The sequence below is a fragment of the Limtongia smithiae genome, assembly GCF_038497785.1.
Source record: "Limtongia smithiae strain NRRL Y-17922 unplaced genomic scaffold V1518scaffold_8, whole genome shotgun sequence".
Taxonomy (NCBI): Eukaryota; Fungi; Ascomycota; class Lipomycetes; order Lipomycetales; family Lipomycetaceae; genus Limtongia; species Limtongia smithiae.
Window position 1 is genome coordinate 278,122 of NW_027117629.1, and position 20,805 is coordinate 298,926.

Here is a 20,805-nt window from a genome sequence, read left to right on the forward strand (position 1 = left end):
TGATTGCACTATATCAGTGGCGCATATTTAAATATCATACGTCTGCCTTGCTGGCAACGCAATCACGATCATTTACGGTACATCGCGAATATCGACGGGTCCGTTGCCAATATATATTCGGGGCTGCGAATGTCTTTCAAATATGTAGTTGCTATAAAAATTCACCATACTATTGCTCATTGATAGTGACTTCAGCTACAATAACGCATCGTTTAGATGTCCGTCTCACGACACCAGTACGGTCCATGAGAACTCAATGAATCCAGAACACAGCAAGGTCCCGCAGACCTTAGAACCAAAATAAACCCGTAATTGCTGCGCCTTCAGTCCTAGCCTCTACTGCAGCCTTATCGCGATGTTGTCTCAAACACGCAAGCTCGCGCTCTCTGAACGCTTACGCCACTGCCATTTCCTCCGTCGTCGAACCAGTCGGTTCCTGCCGATATTGATGCAACAGCGTCCTTGGGCAGACATCTCTTTCAGCATACGTTCGAGAGGCGGCGGGGTAGCCATTGATGCTGGGATTCATGCTCGGCATTGGTGTTGTATATGCATATAGGTGCGGTCGACTGAGTTAACACAATTCTCCGGCACACACAAACTTGTCCACGTATCAAGTCTGTTAACAAGATATACCAAAGCAGAGCTTCCGAAATCGCGAGCAAAAGTAGTGGCTATAAACGAATCTCGCGAGCCTCCTTCCCAGTCCGCGGTGCCTTTACTCATTCGCCCCAGATTCAGAGGTAGAGTTCGCAATTTCGAGATGTATGCAAATGACTCTACCGTGCACCGCCTCTAGAGGTGTGGAAGTACGCGTGGCACATGCATTTATCTGCGAATTTCCTCTTGTAAGAGGAAGTTTCATTTGCTTTGCTCGATATGTTTAAATAACTTAACAGCATTCGTTACTAGATAAGAAAATAGCTCTCCGATCTCACATGGGTGGTATGTGACCGACTGATATCCGGCGAAGATAGCAAGTATGCGCCGTTCACAACACAATCCCCAGCACGAAATCTATGAAGTATCAAACATTGTAAGGCATTCGGTAACCGATATATCTGGAATTTTTAGTGCTGTATAGTGTGTTGCAAACCTCGCGAAGTCCTGCCACAATGCCGTCCAAGACCTCACGCACTCCACCCGCTCTGACCCCAGAAATTCACACCTTCACAATCTGATTGTCCCTTCCTCCTTTATTACTTCGTTCTTATATCGTCACCTCCATTCATCCGCTTGTAATAATATCATCTTGAAAAAAGTACAATCCGCGCAGCGCCACACGAACCATGCTGCGCCGGTGCGCAGCCTCGTTCCGTCTGTATAGTGAGTGACACAATCTGCATCTCTGCTGAGCTCCATGCCTCGCCGTGAATTAACCGTCTCAGTCAACTTCGCGGACTCATGGGATTATGCGCGCACTTATGTGAGTGAGGTTTGCAATATCGGGCATTTTTATAAACAGTGTTGATATGTGCATTGAGAGTGGTACGCTGTGCGAGTTAGTTACTGCGAGTTCTGAGGAACGCACACTCGGCACAACGCGACAGGATAATTACCTACCTAAAGACATCTTCTCAAAAAGCCAATAACGAGTATCTTCAAAGAGTCTTCCAGCGATTTAAAACTCCAAACGTATAAGGAAACACCGCCGCCTTCTGTATACAATGGCGAAGCACTGTTCAGGGGTGGTTGTACCGACGTACGTTCCCAGTCCACAACGGCGTCGTCTATTTTAACTTTCAGTTTGGGGGGATACCAAGTCTCAAGTGGCTGTGTCAAAGCAACCTCGCAGCAGAGTGTATTTTTCGCCTACATGCCGCGTCCAAGCGCTGCGTACGCTGCAAGCACGCTTTGTTTATAACTTTCTCACTCATGTATGGGAGAGTGACGAAGCGTATGGATTGTTTCGACATGTCGTATTCGCTCGTATGAACAGTACTAGGTAGGTGAATTGTGCGTGGAAGTGAGCTGCTGGGTGAAAATCAGCCGGATGGGTGGTGCAGCAAATGTGATTGTTGTAACGCACACTAGCGATACTCACTGGTTCGCAAATATACAGCTCTACAAGCTCAATTCAAGAGCAGATGCGAGAAGTATCGTAATTTGGAATGTTGACGTACTCGTGGCAATTGTGCACTACATCTCAACGAGGGGATTTGATAGGAAAGGGCCTTGCTTATTTCAAAGCTATATGACATAAGGGCAGCAACAAAGTAGAGGTCATTTGACGCCATCACGGTCAGATTGGTAGCAGCTGACCAGCTCATTCGATCGCTCTGCGCGTGTATCTCGGTCCCTTGGGCCGCCAGTTTCGAGATTTCGACGTATAATTTCAAGAGTGCACGCCGCAGTCGCAATAGCAATACGGTAAGGTACGCTCAATTGCAATCGGATCTCTTAATTGTCGACTAGTAGACAAAGCATGCTAAATCTCTCATCGTGCGCACAGCCAAACCTGCGACGTTCAAGAACTGCGCAAGTCAAGCACGCCATCGCGCCCTCTCCAAATCAAACGCGTAAACACTTATAGAGCAAGCAAGCACAAAGTTGGCGTCGTTTCATCACTCTGGCATGCCGAATGAGCGAGATACTGATGGACTTGCTCATTTGGACAAATCGATGTGCGCAATACACAATTTAACCAATCCTTGCGAAATTGCGAGGTCCATGCAAGCCAAATATATCATTGTGTACTCTCTGATAATACGTCAGTAAATAACTTAAAATTTCCGCCACGTCAGCTTTCGCACGTCGTGAAAACCATGATACAAACGTGCGCTGCAGTCGATAAAGGTTCAGTCGCGACGTCCATCGTCGCAGTGTCCGCGTCTAATACTTCCTGGTCCATTCAGGACCGTGGCATCGAGCTCATCTCACGTATCCCGAAATCCATGGTTATAAGTTTAATGTTTGGTTGTTGAAATCGTACTTCCATTGACGCATTCTCCCCATCTCGCCCGCCGTCTCGTCGCCCTGGTGTGAGCAATGTCTTGAATCCAATCACTAGCATACAAAGTCCTCTGCAAAATTGTCATCTCTCCAGATTCACTCGTTGTTGACGCTGGCGCATATCTCGGGTGTGCGGGTGTCCTCTGCAATTTCGCGACATGGCGAAAGCGCGTCCGCGCGTTTCAAATCTCGTACGTCGATACAAGCCACCTACACTGTTGCAACACCTCCTAAACCCATTCAGACTACGTGTACTCAATAGCTCGATAGCGGAAACACCAATCCAAAATGGACGTACGCCCGGAGGGAGAAATTGTATGTGTGACGACGTGCCCTGCGCCTAGCTAGCCCTGAGCGCCGTGCACGGCGGCGACCGTCCACTGAAGAAAATTTTTGAGAAATTAGGGGGTTGCATTTCATCGCGTATGAGGTGCGGCGGTTCGTTAATAATATGGCACCGCCAGCGGCGGTATAACATACACAATCTGCGATACACGCCGTTCTCGGACGTCCATACAATTTTTACACATTCCAAAACGTACGTTTTTATTCAAATTACGAAAATTATCACCATGTGAAAGCATTTCGATTTTGAAAGCCAAGATGAATTAAGGGGTATGCGCACGGATTGAGTGTGGCATTTTAAAGTTGCGGCGTGCTACGCACTGTGCCCGTCATGCCCAATTCTTCTGAGGTTCAGCGCAATTTTGACAAGCACCGGAATCTTGCAAATCGCGTGCTTGTAATACAACTCGTTTTTCTCAGAAGTGACATTCTAGAGAGGGTTGACGATTGAGTGTGCGCCGCAAACGGGTTTAGATCGGAAACAAGTGAAGCGATTGTGACGATGCGGTACCGCGTCGTACTTCTGTTCAGAAAACTGCAAGTCATGAGTTGAGTAGGTAGTATACAGTCGCTGGCATAAAAACGAAACCCGAACTCGGTGATTTCCAAAATCAGAAAATTCGAAGCGTAACAGCATTAGATACGTGGATGCTCAAGCCGATGAACTCGATAGTAAGTGTCATGCCGTTGCCTTGCGTTGCATGCAGACAGCACCTGCCGCGCTATGCTCATCTCTCCATCGCCATTGTGCGCCTCATAGCCCTAGATAGCCGGCAAATGCAACGCACCTGACGCCTCTGTGCCGTGTACAGTTCCATGCTCTCTATTCCCGGTGCATGAATACCTCTGCTCGCGAAACGTTCAAGATGCAAGCTCGCCCAGAGTAAAGTGAGAAAACGCTAGCCGGCCTCGTATAATTTAGTTATTCTCGATAATTAAAATAACTGCGCGCATCACATATGAACGAAGTAAAGGCAAAGCATATCGAGACTCAACGGGTACTATGCTTGCTCAGTTGCGCAGGCTGCCTTCTCAATAACGAACGCACCACCAGAGCAAGGCAATGCTAGATGCTGCCCGCTACGCGGCAACTTCGGCGAGCTTGAAAATTGAGGAATTACCAAAAGTCGACAGATGATTAATGAGCCGAGTCAACTGCATCTGCGAAATCCAGGAGTAACAAACATGTAGCGAAACTGGACGTCTCCAGTAGCGCCTCAGACTCGTGCGACGAGCCCTGCATTCGTCTCGTAGTCGCAAATCGTAGCCTTCTAGAATTTTCATACATCCACAAGATTATTTACAGACAATGTAACAGCAATTCCTATGGAACTATCGTCGTCTCGGCAGAGCGATCTGCTGGGTTCTGGAAGATCGACAACATTGCGAGGTGGGGCTCACCGATAGGTCCCGCAACGCATCGGTAAATTCCAATTTCGTGGCAAATCAAGAGAGTAATACTCATGATATGTCATTGAGTACAACAGCTTTCCAACTTGTGTCAAAATAAAAATTTCGGAGGTGAGATAGAATCAGTGAGATGGATGTGATCGCGTCAGCGGGGAAGGCAGATTCGCAGGGATCCACGACCTGAGACTCTCAACACCAACACACAACTTATAAGTCATAGAGAACTCGAGGCTGCGTACGGTAGACATAAGAATCGCGTAAACCAAAAAAAATACGTCCTTAGAATATCATAGGGACGGAGGGGAACTTAACGCCAGCGTAATATGGCGAACGCGCCGCGAGACGGCCGAACGAAGGCCAAGTCGCGAGGGCCGGGTTACGGCTAACTGCCTAGTATTGCCACAGTGGCGGTTACAAGACGGCGGTGCAGCGGCGGCGGTGCAGACTAGCGTGGGTGCCAAGAACTTTGTGCAGGCAGTTGGCATGCGTGCATGCATGCATAGAGCACGCCAGCTAACGAAAAGCCAGCTCGGATGTGGGTTGTCGCGCGGTATTGTCGCGACTCAAACGAGGCAGTGCACTGTCACTTCGCGGCAGGCTCCCTTTCTAAGTTGCGGAACACAAGATATAGGGCTTGCATATCCGACCATAGTCATGATTCGAGGACAGCAAAATTCATCATCTGCGGCAGAAAATACGGCTTATACAGAAGACAGGTGACAGGCGTGAATGAATTTTGGAAGGCACGGTGGGAGGCGTGGCGATGGTGGGCGTGGCGGTGGCGGGCGTGGTGGCAGTGGAGGGCGAAATCTAGAGCGGTGAATAGCCGCATGGTACGACCACAGCGACTGAGAACAAGGGAAGCCAAGTAAGAAGATGTCAGGCGGAAACAGGCAGTGTTTACATGTGTATGATATTAATTGTTCGTTTACTTCCTGTGTAAGCCTTTGGCATACCTTGCATTATGTCTTGACGCTGCTGCTGCCCATGACTTCACCCTTCGTCGTATCAAGGGGACATGCCGACATCGTGCATGGGACTATAGGCATCGTCAAACAAATCATCGCACTGATTATCGTACAGCCCGTCGAAGATGACGAAAAGTTGGTTCACACCAGCAAAAGAGCTGAAAGGAAAGACGCCATCGTTCGATATAGGCATGTCATCACTAAACGGACTAGTCGTCGTCGTGTCACTCAAGACGCTGTAATGATTGACTAGGCGATAATTAGCTGGTACCGGTTAGAGTGTGAAAGTGCACATTAACATGCCTGGACTGGCCAGAACGATATCATTGTTTCGCATGATGACTTCGACAGAGGAGTTTCCGCTGCTGCTGCCAGTGTTGCGCTTCTTGCGACGAGAGCTCTTATTCTTCTTGCGGTGGCTCCTCAACCGGGCGGCTTCTTTCTTGAGGTACTGGTCTGCAATCTCTTCCTCCTCTGGCAGCAGGGTGCCGCCATTGCGACGCTTGTTCTGCAAGCGTCGTCCGCCTTTGAAATTCGGTGCTCTTGTTCTGGATGTGCGTGGCATGGCGGTATTACGTAGACAGCCGGGAGAGAAGAGCACGGCTATGATAACAAGCAGGCAAGTTTGAAGACGGTGAAACAAGGCCAGAGCGGTGCTTTGGAGTCATTCAGCGCAGTGTCGAAGGCTGGAGCGGACAAGGGAGACGAGGAGGGGGACGGCAGAGAAATAGCGGCGCGGGGGATCGCAGCCACCGACATAGCCTGAGCACGGAGCCAGCAGCAGCTATTTGCAAATGCCCGATTCGGTGAGACAGTATCGCGACGGGGTTCGCAAAGTCACAAGCGTACATGGACTGCACGCGTAGGACATACGGAGATAGAGCGTGGAAAGGCCCCGCTTAATTTCAGCCTAGGACCGCCAGCTCGGGCCATCTGCTTCGCTATTATATCCAAACCTTCCAGCCTACGCGACGATTCGTCCGCGCCGCGAATAGCAGCATGCTGGTACGTCTGTATGCGGGCGGCTGTGTGCGATGGCGGTGCACTACTGCTGCTGTAGCCTCCCCTCCCTCCGCCGCGGGAGGCGTGGGCAGGTGTTCAGGGCATGGCCCGCGCGGGACACGCTGGACCGTCCAGAACTCTAATTCTCGTTTCCCATCGCGCGGTGGTTGCACCGGCGCCCGCGCCACACCGCCTGCTGGCTGCGGCGGTGCATCCACGCTCCAGCCTCCCGGGCAAACTGTGGCGCACCCGTTCGCATGTGAACAGAACGTCCGGAGACTTGCGACCGCAGTCCGCCTAGTTAGACCTGTCGTAATCGCTACTGTATCGGCCTCATGGCTCCGGCCAGCGTGCACTGCCACCGTTGGGGTGGTAGAGAGTGTGACGAGAATGACCGCCTTGCTTCGGCATGAGCGACTCGATCAGGGGGAGCAGACTGGCGGGAAAGTTGGGAGCGCGTACGTTGTGGCAAATGAACACGACTTGACGTTTACCAGCGATCCCATCTGACAGTCGGCACTGTAGACCTACGCTGCGCTTTACTTCTGGAAATGCTGAAGTGCTGAGGCGAGAAGGATGGCGGGGGTTGCAACTGTGGCTGCCCGGCGCACTACCGGCGGAGCACAAGCACACATTAACAGCCTAACGCCTACGGCATCCGATTGCCAGCTCATCTCAGAAACAGCAGAACACACCTGAAATAATTGTGCAGACCGTACGAAGTCCTCAGTATTGCACACACGCGAGCTAACCACAGGACGAGGTCCAGACAGCGTGATGGGAGCACTGCGCCGGGTAACAGTAAACAGGCGCGTTGAGAGGGAAACCGCACCAGGCGCGAGTCAACAAACAATACTTTCTTGGTCTCAAAGACGAACTCACCCCAGTTTTGCGCTCTTCACACCACCCTCCCCATCCGCACCATCATTTGCTCTCAGCTGCCCGACCGACTGCCAACGTTCCCGTCTCCCGTGTCGTCAGAACGCGTGACGACACTCCGCAACCGCCACAATGAGCTCAGTCTCGTCGACGCGCACGCGGATACCTGCGCGAGACAGCAGACTCGCGGCGGCCATGGCCGAGCACTCCGCCAAGCGGTCGCGCGCCGTCGTGCACGCGAGCGCGTCATTGCGCGAATCAGTATCGACTTCGCTTACTGCAGCAGGCTCGTCGTCTTCCGCGCTACTTGAGACCGCTGTCGCCGGAGGCGCGCGTGAATCACGCCCTGTCGCCTCTGCATCTACAGGAGGTCCGCGAACGAGCAAGTACCACACCTCACGGGCAGACACCTCGGCATGCTCATTTCAGAGCCAGATGGTGACTGACAACAGCGCGCTGGAAAAATCTATCGTGACGTCACGCGCCGTCACGGCGGAGCCCACGGACAGTGCAGCCGTTGACACGTCTGATCGCACGTCGTTATCCACTGCCGACAGACTTCGTACCGCTGCTACGCGCCTGCGCACGATGTCCTCTGTCTCCGCACCGCTCACGATGCGGTCGCCGTCGTCGCAACATGTCGGTACCGTCTCAGGGGACGCGCCAGCAGGAGTCTCGTCGCTTGTTCCGTCGACCTTGGCGGAGCGCGCGAGACAAGCACCATCGCAAAATCATCATAGCCGGGCAGCTACATCTCACGGACGCGAGCATGCATCGACGCGTACCCGTCATGACGCGCGCAGCACCCACGCGGCAGACCATCACGACAATGCCAACGCCACGACGGTCATAACACAGGAGCAGATCGATCGGGAAGAAACAATGCGCAATTGGCAGAAGCAATGGAAAAAAGTGTTGTCTACCAGCGTGTTCTACTTTGATGCCATCGAGGAGCCAACTAAGGAGAAAGCAAAGAAGCAGCTCATGCAGCATGGAGCGGTATGCGTCCCTCAGTTTTGGCACGTATGACATATTCACTAACTACTTGCAGGAAATCGAGACGTTCTTTCACGGCGACGTGTCCCATGTCATTACGAACAGATCGCTCAACGTTCAGTACCCTACTACCGATATCATCTATCAGGCCAAGCAGCGCTCCATGAAGCTCTGGACTTACGAAAAGCTCTTGCGGTTCTTATCCTACCTCATCGAGAGTCCACATGGAAGCGCAAGTGTCGTGGCGCCAGCTCACGCACAGGCACGTCACGTCGTCGCCAGCGATGCCAGCAACAATCTCACCCGCATGCTTCGCGAAGAGAAGCTCAACGGTCCCGCCGACAGCGACCCACGTGCCCGTCGCGAGGACATCCATTATTTCAAGGGACCGTACATCTACATCCGGGACGCGTCCCAAGTTTATAAGCCAATAATGGTCCGTGAATACGCACGCGCAGCCAACTCCACCCAAGGGAGCTGGCCGCAGTTCAGACTTACTGGACCTGGCAAGTGTCCGTTTGTTATTGATCCGAGCATGCTTAAGGGAGGCGAAGAGGCGAAGCAACGACCATCGACTAACAACTCGCTCAAGCGAGCTGCCGCTCAGAACGAGAAGGAGGTCACGTCGAAGGGCAAGACAAAGGCGAGAAAGGTTGTTGTCTACGAGGATGAGGACGATTCTGACGACAACGCCGACGACGATGATGACGACGTTCTGGACCCCCGTCTTGATACACCGACGACTTCAAAGTCAAACAAAAAGAGCATTCTCACCCCGGTCCGCACTACCTCTGCGCGCGCCAACAGCATGACCGAGATTGGACTCCTTGATAAGCGGAGCATGCTTTCTACCAAGAAGAACTATCACGCAAAAATGATGGCTGTCCTTGGTCATGATGTCGTAGCATCAGGGCTCAACATGTCGAACGTCACCTCAAACGTGAGATCTATGATGCAATCCGGCTCGCAAACGCATGGCGGAAATGGTCTCGCTGGCCAAACCTCGCTAACGCAATCCAAAGCGGTGACCAGTCTGAAGAAGAAAGTATTCCAAAGCAAGGCGAAACCGATGCCGGCGCCACCAACTTCAATCAAGAAGGACGCCGTTGCCGTGAAAGACATTCGGCCTGGATATTGCGAGAATTGCAAGGACAAGTACGACGATTACGACGACCACATTAAGTCGCGTAAACATAGAAAATTTGCATCGAATGGCGACAATTTCTTGGAAGTGGATGAGCTGCTGGCGTTGCTAGTTCAACCTATCCGACGAGAAGCCGCCGTGGACCTCATATCGCCGTCGAGCACTTGATGAGCAGCGGCGACAAGAAGACGAAACAAAACAGGGAACCACTCTGTTCTCGGCATTTGCTCTGTTGATTAATTTGCATTTTCGCTGATGATTACCATTTGCATGTTGCGCATGACCGGAAGTGGGACGGGGAATTATGATTAATGTTCATACTACTACAAACAAGAGCGCTCGGCAGGGAAAAGTAGCTTTATGGTATAGAGCGTGAAGTTATTTTTATGATGAACCACAAGACAGCAGACAGCTATGCAGCTGCTGTGCGATGAATTTATGGATAAACTATATAAGTCTTAATTGTATTTGTATCAATAGTTGCATTGCGCGGTTGCGCGAATTGATCAGTATTTCATTCACTTTCTTGCTGTTTCATTACATGGCTATGACAAATTTAGAGTCGCGATACCAACAATGGCATGCCATCGTCTGGCTGAGCTGTGATGATGAAGTCAATACCCGGCTTGTGGTCAGGACTTGTGAGTTCAAACTTATACCGCGCGAGCATGCCCGCGAGGATGCACTTGAACTCGAGTTCAGCGAGCTTCCGGCCGAGGCAAGAGCGTGCGCCCTGGATGAATGTGGAGTAGCCGTACACGTCCGGGATACCTTTGTCCCAGCGGCCAGGGTTGAACTCGAGCGCGTCCGGGCCCCAGATGGCGGTGGATTTGTTGAGCGCCTCGATGGAGATCTGGATGTTCGTGTCTTTCAGAATAAGCGTATCGCCGATGACGACGTCTTCAGAGGCCTGACGGACGGTGAGGGGGACTATGGGAGGCTATTTAGCACAGTGCTGCCAAAGCGGCGGAAGTAGCGGATCGCGACATACCAGGAGGCGAGACACGCAAGCACTCACGCACGACGTTATTGAGGTACTTGAGCGACTCGATAGCGTCTGCGTCCTTGATATCATCGGCGCCGTTGGGGAACGCCTCGAGGATTTCGTCGCGCAGTCTGTCCTGGATCTCAGGGTTCTTCGCCATCCTATACAACGCCCATGCGACCGCGCCAGCGGTAGTTTCGTGGCCCGCTAGCAGAACTACATTTGTAAGTCAGTGTGTTGAGGAGAGAGTGATGGGCGGATGGAGGCATACGGGTCATCATCTGGTTCTCCACCTCGTCGACGGTCCATTGGTGGTCATTGTCGTGCAGCAATATGCTCAGCATATCTCTATCCTTTCCCTCGACTTTCCGCTTATACACGTCGTCGATACGCTCGGCGAGAACCTTTGTACAGGATTCGCGGAAGATCTGCTTCGCGCCGGCCATGCGCTTGTTGCTCTTCGTCGGGATATGGCTCCAGCCGGGAATAAACGAGTTCAGGTAGAAAGACAACGGATCGTCCAGGGGCGTCGCGAGCCGCGTGTACGCCTCGACGAGAGGATTATACTCGTCGTCGAGCGCGTGCAGGTTCACGCCAAATGTAGCCTCGCCGATGGCATCAAGCGTGAGGCGGGACAACACGGCACGCTGTTGGATCACTGCGGGGCCGGCGGCGGTAAGATTGTCGATCACGTCGTCGAGCATCTTGATCTTCTCCATGAACACGGGCACTAGCGTCCGCACGTGGCTCTGTGTGAAGGCGGGCGTGAGCAAGCGGCGCTGCACGCGGTGCTCGTTGCCCTCGGCGAAGAAGAGGCCGTTGCCGATGATTTGCTTGAAGCCACGGGAGACGGAATCGGGTTTACGGAACTTGTAGACGTTGGTTTGCAGGATCTGGATATGCGCCTCGACGGACAGCTATCATCGCAATTGTGTTAGCACCAGTACCTGCAATGCAAAGTAGATCAGCAAAACTCACGGCAATCAGCACATCCATGCCCATGGGTCCGTGGAAACGCACAAAGTCCCGACCAGGATAGTCACGCTCCATGTCAAGCGCCTGGTCGTACTTCTTGTTCACATAGTCCCTGTAATTTCCACCAAGCCAGTGCGGGTTCTTAGGCGCGGGCAGCTTGCGGTACGGGCTAAAATACTTGGGATATAAAAACACCTGCACGAGGAAACTGCCGATAAAAACGACAGACTCAATGGGGACGAGAGCGAGCACGAAGCCGGAGACACTGGGCACCTTGCGCAAGACGTAGTGCACGCCAATGTCAATCAGTGCCGATACGGCCAGCTGCCTTGATATGCCCAGCATAGTCGCGATAAGAGCGAATCCGAGCTATCAAAAGACCAGCTCGATGGACGTGCAGCCGAGGCGGTGAGCAGGAAGAGCAGCAGGCCGTGAGGAGGAGGACGGCGTACGGCGTAAAATTACCAGCAATGGTGATGGTAGTTTTTTGCAAGCACAAATGCGTACCTGAGCCACTCTGCCTACCTGGAGCATTGTTCCCACACCCCGCCTCTCTCAGCCTTATCTACTCTGCAAATCTGTCAGCCCATTTCTCCATCAGATATCTATCACTTGACTTCATGCAAATGATCTTTGAATTTGAGCAGAAGGAGTACAAATGCTGGCGGGCTGGAAGTTGCCTGAAGGAGTTTTTAAGACCTGCTGCACCTTGACACACGACAATATTAAACCTTGAGCCTCGTACTCGTAACTCTCCGCAACGCGACCGTCTCGCGGGCAAGATATTGGTAATTCCATTCACATCATACTGCTACATGCATATACCCAATCTTTTCAACAATTGCCAACTACTTCTTATCTTCCGCCTTTGTTTCGGATTCCTCATCTAGAATAACCCTCCAGTGGTCGCCAACGGCATTAGGGTGTGTAGCGAGCGGGTTGTGGATCAGATGGTGATGCTTGTCGGCCGGGTCTTCGATGTATTCTGGTTCGCTGTGCATACCAATCGAGCTTACGGCAGTGGCGACGACGAGAAGCAGGGTGAGAAATTGTGCGTACATTCTAAAAAAATTAATTAGGTCGAGCAAGCGAGACAAGTGAACGCGACAATGAACGTACCGTACTTGGACAATCTTCTGCGAGCTCGACATCAGCTTGTCGCGCCATACCAGGTACCCGGACAGGCCTAATGATCCTACCCAGGCTGTGAAGATAAGAGGTAGTTTGTGCTCTTTGCCAAACGCCATGACTTTGTCCATTCCAGACAGCTTCGAATAGTCGACGCCGTGCTCCTTCTGCTCGATTGCGTACACGCCGCGCTCTCGCAGCATGGCGTGGTGATACTCCTGCTCCGAGCCCACACGCGACAGGCCGATGAACGGGATCATGAACGCGGCGACCCGGAACGTGGGCGACTTGAACACAATCGGAAACCGGTGCTTTGCGAGTAGATTCACGCCGAGTCCTAATGCTGCGCCAGCGGCCATGCCCTTCGCGAGGCCGTAGTACTTCATTTTGTTCTCGTACGCCGCTCGCTGCTCCGCGTTGTACTTCATCACATCGTCCTGGTCTGCCATGTTGATCTCGACTGTACGTCAGCGTGCGCGATCTGTGTAGGTGAATGCAGCACTGTCTATCCGCACTGGCGAATGGCTTTGTGCGGAATACAATAAATCTTATTGGCCCACCAGACGACGACAGACTCTCTGAATTCAGGCCGCGTGCGCTCGTTCGACGTGAGACCAGAACTCTCTGGCGGCCGGCGGGTATGTTCGGATGCGCAGGCATGACGTCACACTCCGTCCATAGCTGCCAAACTCTCAACTTGCTTTTTAAACTCTCAAAGTGCTTTACTGCGCATGTGTCTTTTATTCTCAAACTCCATTAAACGATATCTATTTTTTGCTGTTCACAATCTGGTCTCTGTTCTGTTGTTCCTAACATGGTGCCGAACCTGCACTACTTGGCCAGCATCTTAGCTCGGATCCGCTCCAGCCGTTGCGGCTCCAGAAGTTGCTCATACCGAGGAAAACGCTCCTGCTTCGCCGGATTCCTGTACGCATCAAGAAGCTGCTTGGCTCTGCTTTGATACGGATCGACGTCTACGTACTGGAATGACTGTCTCGTCGGCAGATCAATAGCGGATATAGAGCTATAAAAGCTCGCGCTCTGCCGCTTCCAGTGTCCGAATCTATTCGATCGTGTGTGCAAATGCGACGAGGATCGGCTGCGCCGCGAGGAAGACGCCGATGATGGAATCTCACCGTACCAGTCCTTTGGGGGATAGCTGTCGTAGAGGGAAACGGGGCGCGTGGACGGAAATCCGCGTTCGTGTGAACGCCATTCCTCTTCAGTATACAAGCTAGATCTTGTTTGCCGTCGTGAGGAGATCTGGGATAAATCAGGAAGTCCTGAATTGATATCGATAGGCACCAGAGTTGTACGTTGTTGCCTTTCCTTTCGCTTTGCGCGCCGTATAAGGCGCTTGGTCTTCTTCGTGAAGCTCGGTGTGATGCTTGAATTTCGATATCTTTCGATGACATCGTCCAGTACACTGTTTAGTTCAACATCTAGTTCGTCCTGCGGCTGATGATATCTTTTTTCTGTCGACTTGTCACGCTTCTTTGCGCGCTGCTTGTGCTCCGCTTTCTTGATCTTCATTTTCCGGAACGACCTTCTGAGACTCCCCATTATCGACCATTCTTCTTTGTCGTTATCTTCATAAAATACCGGCGAGAGCAACTTCTGTTCCTCTGTCGGTCCATATCGATGTCTGCTAGAATCATCGAAAAATTCGATCGATGGTCTGCCAACATTCGCACAGACACTCGCGTTGTCGAATTCAATCACATTGCGTTCTTCATCACCGTCAAAGGACATACGACATTGGATCTTTTGCTTAGATCTCTTCTTTTTGCTCTGTTGTATGAATTCTAGATTAGTGTTTGTGTGTAGTAGAATCCTGATGATGCATACCCTTGTGGAGAAGAAACTGCGGAGGGTAGACGTGGTTGAGCTTGGCATGTTGCCTCTACTTCATCAGCGGCGCAGGGATATTGTAGAACTGGATTTGTCTTGAATAGATTTATGGAGATAGAATTTATTGTGTAGGCGGTGCCATTGACGCACGATTTCGAATTGGTCTGCTACTGTTGATAAACCACCACATTCGGTTCCTATATTTCCTAGATTGCCAATCGGATCGAGATAACCCACGCAATATCACTGCCCACTTCATAGCACTCCTAAACTCTCGTTTTAGCGTACCAGCGAAGGCATAAACCGGAGCAAATTCCAAAGGAGTTGGCTTCATGTTGGCAGAGCTGATCGAACTCTTCCTTCAGCTTTCTTGAGGTAGCTTTCAAGAGCTTTATTTCGTTTTCTTCCCATGTTAGTATAACTTTCATCAATTTCTTGTTTCTTCGCGCTTGTTACTCTGCTGCCTTTGCGTGCTCTACGACGCTGGGTACCAGTTGTCGTCGCGTGACTTGACAATGTTCGTCATCCAATATTTTTGACGTTCGCGCACAAACGGAGCTCAACTCATTTTTTGCAATTTCAAGTTTTCGCTTTGAGATACGCCTGACCTGCCCATTAGGTCACTTTGGCACTCGCTGCAACTCACTACCGCGATCCTTGTTTCCTATTCTTTTCGTCACCAGCCACTAATCACATCGGCGTCCTGTGATGTCTGGATACTCTACTGCTTACCAGACCGTGCTGTTGTTGTAGCGACAATTATTCCTCCTTAACTACTGCGACAGATACGCTTGATCATTGAGATGGCTACCAACGATGTACGGAAGGTCCGCGATCCCGAAATAGCGGTAGGGAAGTGTGTCAACGCGAGGCAGGTTTCCCTTTTGGCGAAGTGCACCCATTGGAATTATATATCATACCCCTGCACGCAACTTTTCCAGGGTAATTAGCATAGCGAATTGGTCTGTCTATTTGAATTCACGGTACGAGAGCTGAGACGTACCGAGATGATGCGGGCTTGTGTCATTAGTGAGGGAAGTCACTATTAATTGGTCGTCGTTTGTTTATTGTACGAACGTAGGGACCTACTCTGCTCTTCCACTAGGATCTTAGCATTACATGTGATTTCAGATACCCTTTAGCGTATTGCTCAGCGCATTGTCTACTTTACTGACTATTTTTTAGAACTGATGCATGTGTTTTCTACAGTCAGCATGGCGCCCGCCTTACGAGAGTGCGACCCTCCATGTTCTGCTTGTCGAAACTGATTATTCTTGAGAAACTTGCGACACCCCAATTTTGCCATGTATCTGTATTTTAAGACTCATGAAGACCGTTTCTCTTGACATTTGACAGGTGCTACTAGAGCGATCAATGAACGGATCTGGCATCCTAGCTGTTGTAACAAACTGCGGTGTCTCATGGCTAAAGAGAAACTGCTCTTCAATCCACTGCTTCGACTCTCTCCGCGAATATCCGGCTTTCTTGGTTATTGTATAGCCGAACTCAAAGAAGATATGCGATTATCTATATATTCCGTCAAATACTCAGTCTCCTTGATCATCCAACCCCCTATATAGCCAAAATAGTGAACAGCACTCTAGTACCTCTCAATATTTTTGACTAAAAGTACATGGCGAAGTTCACACCATTTCAGACGCCAACAAATCCGCGCTATTTATACGATTTCAACTTGCGCTCAAGAACTTTGATCTTCTCTAGCGCCTCATCACGCTCGATCTCCACACGGTTTTGGTCATCTTGGCGTAGGATGATTGTCTTCATAAAGCTGTCTGCTCGATTTGTGAGCCTCTTGTTTTCCTCTTTCACCATCTCGAGCTGATCACAAATGCTCTCCTTTTGATGTATGAGCTCTAGCAGCTTCTCCTCTCTGTAGTGCCAACGGCGACGTGCTGCAACGAGTTCCTTGTGTGCCTTGAGCCTATCCGACCGCCGCGTACGCTCCGCCAGACGCGACCGCTCTGCCGAACCCTCGGTGGTGTTCCCGAGGCACGTCCGGAGGTCGTTAACCGTCCGCTCGTATTTTCGTCGCTCGGCTGCAAACTCAGTATATTGACTGTGCAGTCTCTCCTGCAGTTTCTGAATCATGTCCTCCAGATGCCCAATTTCCTCAACTACTTCACTAGCCTTCGTCTTGGTGGACGGCATAGCGGGATTTGGCGCGCGATTTTGTGTTATTTAGATAATGCTAAAGATATGAAATTAAACAACGCGCACAAGGAAACTGCTTTCGCGTATAAGTCTCTGGGGGGCGATATGGAGCTGGAGTTGTACGGGCTGACAGTCTTGAAGCTACTTTCTTTACATGTAGGCACATAGCCAGCCCCCCGCCAGCCCTCCCTTGAGCGCATGTCCTATAGCGCCCGACCACATTCTCTAGAAAACAAAACCCTGCTGCTGCTATAGTACCCATCGCTACAAGCACCAGAAGAGACGCGACAGACTTCACAGCGACGGCTCTCGAAGTCGCGTTGTCGTGATGCGCGGGCGGGGTCACGAAGATCACCGCCTGGCGTAGCATATCGCGAAACTGCTCACTTTCAAGACCAAGCCACCGTAAGCCACCGTCAGCCACCACCACCACCACCACCACCACCACCACCAGCGCAGTAGCACATTCACTGAATCCAAGCAGTAATAGCGGCCGCGTGCGATGCCCGACCGCGCTCTGAACGCTGCAGACGTGCACAATAGTCTCACGAACTCAGACCTCGGCCACCGCGTTAAGCTCAACCTTGATCTGCACCACCTATGGACGAACCTCTCGCTGCATCGGGTGTACGTGCTGAACAGCGATGCGTTCCAATTTCTCGATGACGGTAATATCGTGTTTGTGCAGGGTCAGCCTCCGGATAAACTATACGCGACCGATAGTACAGAAGAGGACGGGGTACAGCCTATGGAATGGGTGCTGCCGGTGCGGACGGAGTCCACGTGGAGTCTACGCAAGTGGGTGGCCGTATTTGAGAGCCTCGAGGCGTACCAACAATCACCGGTGAAGAGGATTCTTATGGGACTATATACGGAGGATTCTACCGTGGTGTATTACTTCGTTCACAACAGCTTAATCAAACCACGACGGAATTAGTGTTCCATCATCACCATGTCTGCCGGGACCAGATAAGAAAGTTTGCATACATTCGGCGTTAATCGGTCTTGAAAAGTTGAGGGAATCTCGTCAATTATATTAGACTTCGTGCCATATATTCTCGGCCGTTCGGGATCAGGACACACACATCATGTACTATACAACCACACCGACAATCCAGCAAACACAAACAGACCCTGTGCTTTCCCATCTACCGCCGAATCTGGCTTTGCCGCGCCTTCATCGCTTCGATTCTTGCCTTCAACTGGCTCGTCACCTCGGCGGCGCGCCGCCAGCTTTCAGCGGATCCGGCGTTGCTTGTCGCCAGACCAGAGTCGATGTCGGCGTGCTTGCTCAACGACGTCGGGCTACCCGCCGGCTCCGCCGCCATAGTAGATGCGGAATAGCCGTGATGTGTAGAGTGAGTGGAGTACATGCTCTCGCGTCGTGAAAGACCATTAGACTGCCCGAAAGTATTCTCCTTCTCCTCTTCAACCGTATATGCCGACGGCTTGCGTGCCGGAGTGGCCAGGATGTTCGTGCTGTAATCCTTCAAGTCGTGTCCGTTTGCTTCGTCGGTGAACCGCGTCTGTTGCACGCCCGTCAACACGCGTTCCGACTTTGCAATCTCGATCTCCTTCTGTAACTTGACTGCCTGCGCTCTGCTGTTATCTATCTCGGTTCGCGCACGCGCGAGCTGTGTCTCCTTCGCCTTGATCGCCAGCACATCCCGGGTATGATCTTCTATTAATTGCTTGTTGTTCAGCTGCAGCTCTGTAATCGTCTGTGTAATTTTGCTGTTCTCAGCTTGCAGCGTCTCAACCTGCCGCTTCAATGCGCTCGTAGTTGTAACCCACTCCTCCTTGGCTCGCCGTAGTTCAGCCAACTCCGCTCTGTCCGCTGCAGATAGAGAGCTATGCACAGATGACGATGACACACCGCTAGATAGCGACACTCCAGTTAGTCCTCGTCCAGAGGGTATAGCCCGAGGAGGCGTTGCAGAAGCTCTTGGGGAATGTGCTGCATCTTCTGCCCTTTGACGCAGACTGCCTGACGCAAGAGCGTTTACCCGTGGCCGTACGCCAGTAGGTGCCAGCCGACTATGGACTGCGGACGACGTTGACGAAATTGCTGCCGAATCTGATGCAGAAGACCGGCTGCTACTTGTCGGGGGAGTCCCAGATGGCCGCTTCACCGCAGAGCCAGTAGGTCTGGGCCGAATAGTTGCACCAGTAGTGGACGATCTTGGCGCAGCCTTTGCAGCCAGAGCAGCTTGTGGTGGCAGAGCAGCGGCCTTCTCAGGCTGCTTTGCACGAACTGTCGCATTCTCGTAGTACTCCTTGATCATGTTCTTCCGGATATCATCTAACAGATCGATATACGGGTTCATAGCACGTTCTCCAATCATCTTCATCAGAGTTCCCAAAACTTCCGCAGCTGCAGCACGGACTGGCTGGGCGGTATCTGCAAGAAGCGCGATATGGGATTCTGCGATTTGCTTGATTTCCGCAGGCTTAGGGATGAACTTGACTGTCCTTAGGCACCGAGCAACGAAGTTTGCTGTTTCTTGTTTGACTTGAGGATTCTTGTGCTTCAAAAATTCGAGAATATCTTCGAGAATTCCGCCAAATGTAGTCTATGCAGACCGTTAGTCACACATGAAGGGCAACAAGCACAGAACAGTGGCTTACCGATTCAAACACCCCGTCCAGCGCTCCATTCAAAGCAGTCAATACCGTTTGCTTCTTCTCCTTCAGTCGGTCAAGCAATGACGTCAGAATAATTGGGACGTACGACACGAACGATGTCCGCATTCCCTTCGCCATAGCCTCCACACAATTCGCAGCAACCGACACAACCGCGACATTTGCGTCTTTCATAATGCATTTTGCCAGCACACGCATAAGATCGTTGAAGTTCGAATCCGCAATCTTTGGAGCAGAAACCACTTTGAATAGCTCATCAACAGCGTCTTTACGCTCCTTCCACTTCGTAGAGCCCATGAGCTCGAAGAAGTCAGTCGGTATTTTGCCGGAGATATCCACAGTGTCGACAAGATCGTAGGGATCGATCTCCTCTTCAATAACAGCCGGACCGCAAGATGATAAAGAACCAGACGCAGCTGCAGCAGCCGCTTGCTGCGATATTAGATATCTCTCTTGCTGAACAGTGACGCCTTTGACAGCCTCGAACCCCTCTTCGAGCTCCTTCTGCTGAACGGGCTTCAGATCCGGCAACAAAATAGATTTTAACGCGTCGCCCATCCATTTGTATAACTCCACGCTGAGCTGTGTGGCCTCAGCTCTGACGTTCTTGTCCGTATGCGCGAACAGTTTCGGAAGTGCCTTCAAGATCGGCTTTGGGCTCACGGTTTTTGTTCCAAATGCGTGGACAATTTCCCGCAGAGCCATCGTGGTGCCGGAAACTAGCTTCGGTAGCTTATGACTCAATATCGGAATCAGCTCCTCGACAACTGGATCCGGCAAGTCTAACTCGATAAAGAAGAGGAGTGCTTCGATGGTCTTCTGTTTCGTGCCTGCACGCATTGAAACCAATCCCTTCTCCGCTAGAGGCGCGACTACTGTTCCACGGATCCTTTGGCACGCATTTACACCTCCATATTGAAGAAACGCGACAAGAGACGTGATACCAGCTTCCTGGGCCGCGACATTTGAATCTGTGACAACCTTCTTGTAGAGCGCGGGGTCGTTCAAGAATGGTCGAAAACATGGATCATTCTCACTCGCGGATACCGTAAATGTCCTGGTCATTTCCTCATATGCAGCGAGGCGGACCTTCCACATCTGCAGTATGTACGCGTCAGTATATCAGCTCGTTATCAGCCACCGGAATATAGTCGCACCTTATGAACCGCGCGATCCACGAGTGGCAGCGCCGAGAAGTCTTCTTCCTGTTCAGCCATGTTACGTATCCGTGTGTCAGCTCAATGCACGCACTGTCCTGTGGATGCGTAAACGGTGTCGACGTGAAAATCGTGATTCTGGCAGTGAGCGGGTTCTCGCGTGTTTGTTTACATTTGAAGATGGCCCGTGCGGGAACC

At 51.4% G+C, this 20,805-nt stretch overlaps 6 protein-coding genes across 6 annotated transcripts; 2 read left to right on the forward strand and 4 right to left on the reverse strand.

Annotated features, from left to right (window-relative positions):
• Positions 1 to 8,171: 8,171 nt before the first annotated feature.
• Positions 8,172 to 9,864, forward strand: V1518DRAFT_375325 (Dfp1/Him1, central region-domain-containing protein; the record flags this gene model as incomplete). The annotated part of the gene is made up of 2 exons (XM_066901498.1): positions 8,172 to 8,555; positions 8,608 to 9,864. 2 exons carry the CDS (start codon positions 8,172 to 8,174, stop codon positions 9,862 to 9,864), a joined length of 1,641 nt encoding a protein of 546 aa, XP_066758729.1.
• Positions 9,865 to 10,114: 250 nt separating this feature from the next.
• Positions 10,115 to 12,323, reverse strand: V1518DRAFT_418701 (cytochrome P450). Its single transcript, XM_066904597.1, has 4 exons — positions 11,660 to 12,323; positions 10,953 to 11,598; positions 10,688 to 10,897; positions 10,115 to 10,626 (listed from the first exon to the last, which is right to left on the reverse strand). The coding sequence occupies exons 1-4, from the start codon at positions 11,999 to 12,001 to the stop codon at positions 10,253 to 10,255; spliced, it is 1,572 nt and encodes a 523-aa protein (XP_066758730.1). The 5' UTR covers positions 12,002 to 12,323; the 3' UTR covers positions 10,115 to 10,252.
• On the reverse strand, positions 12,324 to 13,381 carry V1518DRAFT_418704 (uncharacterized protein). Its single transcript, XM_066904598.1, has 2 exons — positions 12,776 to 13,381; positions 12,324 to 12,718 (listed from the first exon to the last, which is right to left on the reverse strand). The coding sequence occupies exons 1-2, from the start codon at positions 13,231 to 13,233 to the stop codon at positions 12,505 to 12,507; spliced, it is 672 nt and encodes a 223-aa protein (XP_066758731.1). The 5' UTR covers positions 13,234 to 13,381; the 3' UTR covers positions 12,324 to 12,504.
• A 69-nt stretch (positions 13,382 to 13,450) lies between these two features.
• On the reverse strand, positions 13,451 to 14,769 carry V1518DRAFT_418706 (uncharacterized protein). Its single transcript, XM_066904599.1, has one exon. The coding sequence runs from the start codon at positions 14,678 to 14,680 to the stop codon at positions 13,616 to 13,618; it is 1,065 nt and encodes a 354-aa protein (XP_066758732.1). The 5' UTR covers positions 14,681 to 14,769; the 3' UTR covers positions 13,451 to 13,615.
• A 2,492-nt stretch (positions 14,770 to 17,261) lies between these two features.
• On the forward strand, positions 17,262 to 18,214 carry V1518DRAFT_418711 (tRNA-splicing endonuclease subunit Sen15). Its single transcript, XM_066904600.1, has one exon. It carries the CDS (start codon positions 17,310 to 17,312, stop codon positions 17,742 to 17,744), a length of 435 nt encoding a protein of 144 aa, XP_066758733.1. The 5' UTR covers positions 17,262 to 17,309; the 3' UTR covers positions 17,745 to 18,214.
• Positions 17,682 to 20,740, reverse strand: V1518DRAFT_418712 (armadillo-type protein). The gene is made up of 3 exons (XM_066904601.1): positions 20,608 to 20,740; positions 19,436 to 20,548; positions 17,682 to 19,380 (listed from the first exon to the last, which is right to left on the reverse strand). Exons 1-3 carry the CDS (start codon positions 20,665 to 20,667, stop codon positions 17,956 to 17,958), a joined length of 2,598 nt encoding a protein of 865 aa, XP_066758734.1. The 5' UTR covers positions 20,668 to 20,740; the 3' UTR covers positions 17,682 to 17,955.
• Positions 20,741 to 20,805: the final 65 nt, after the last annotated feature.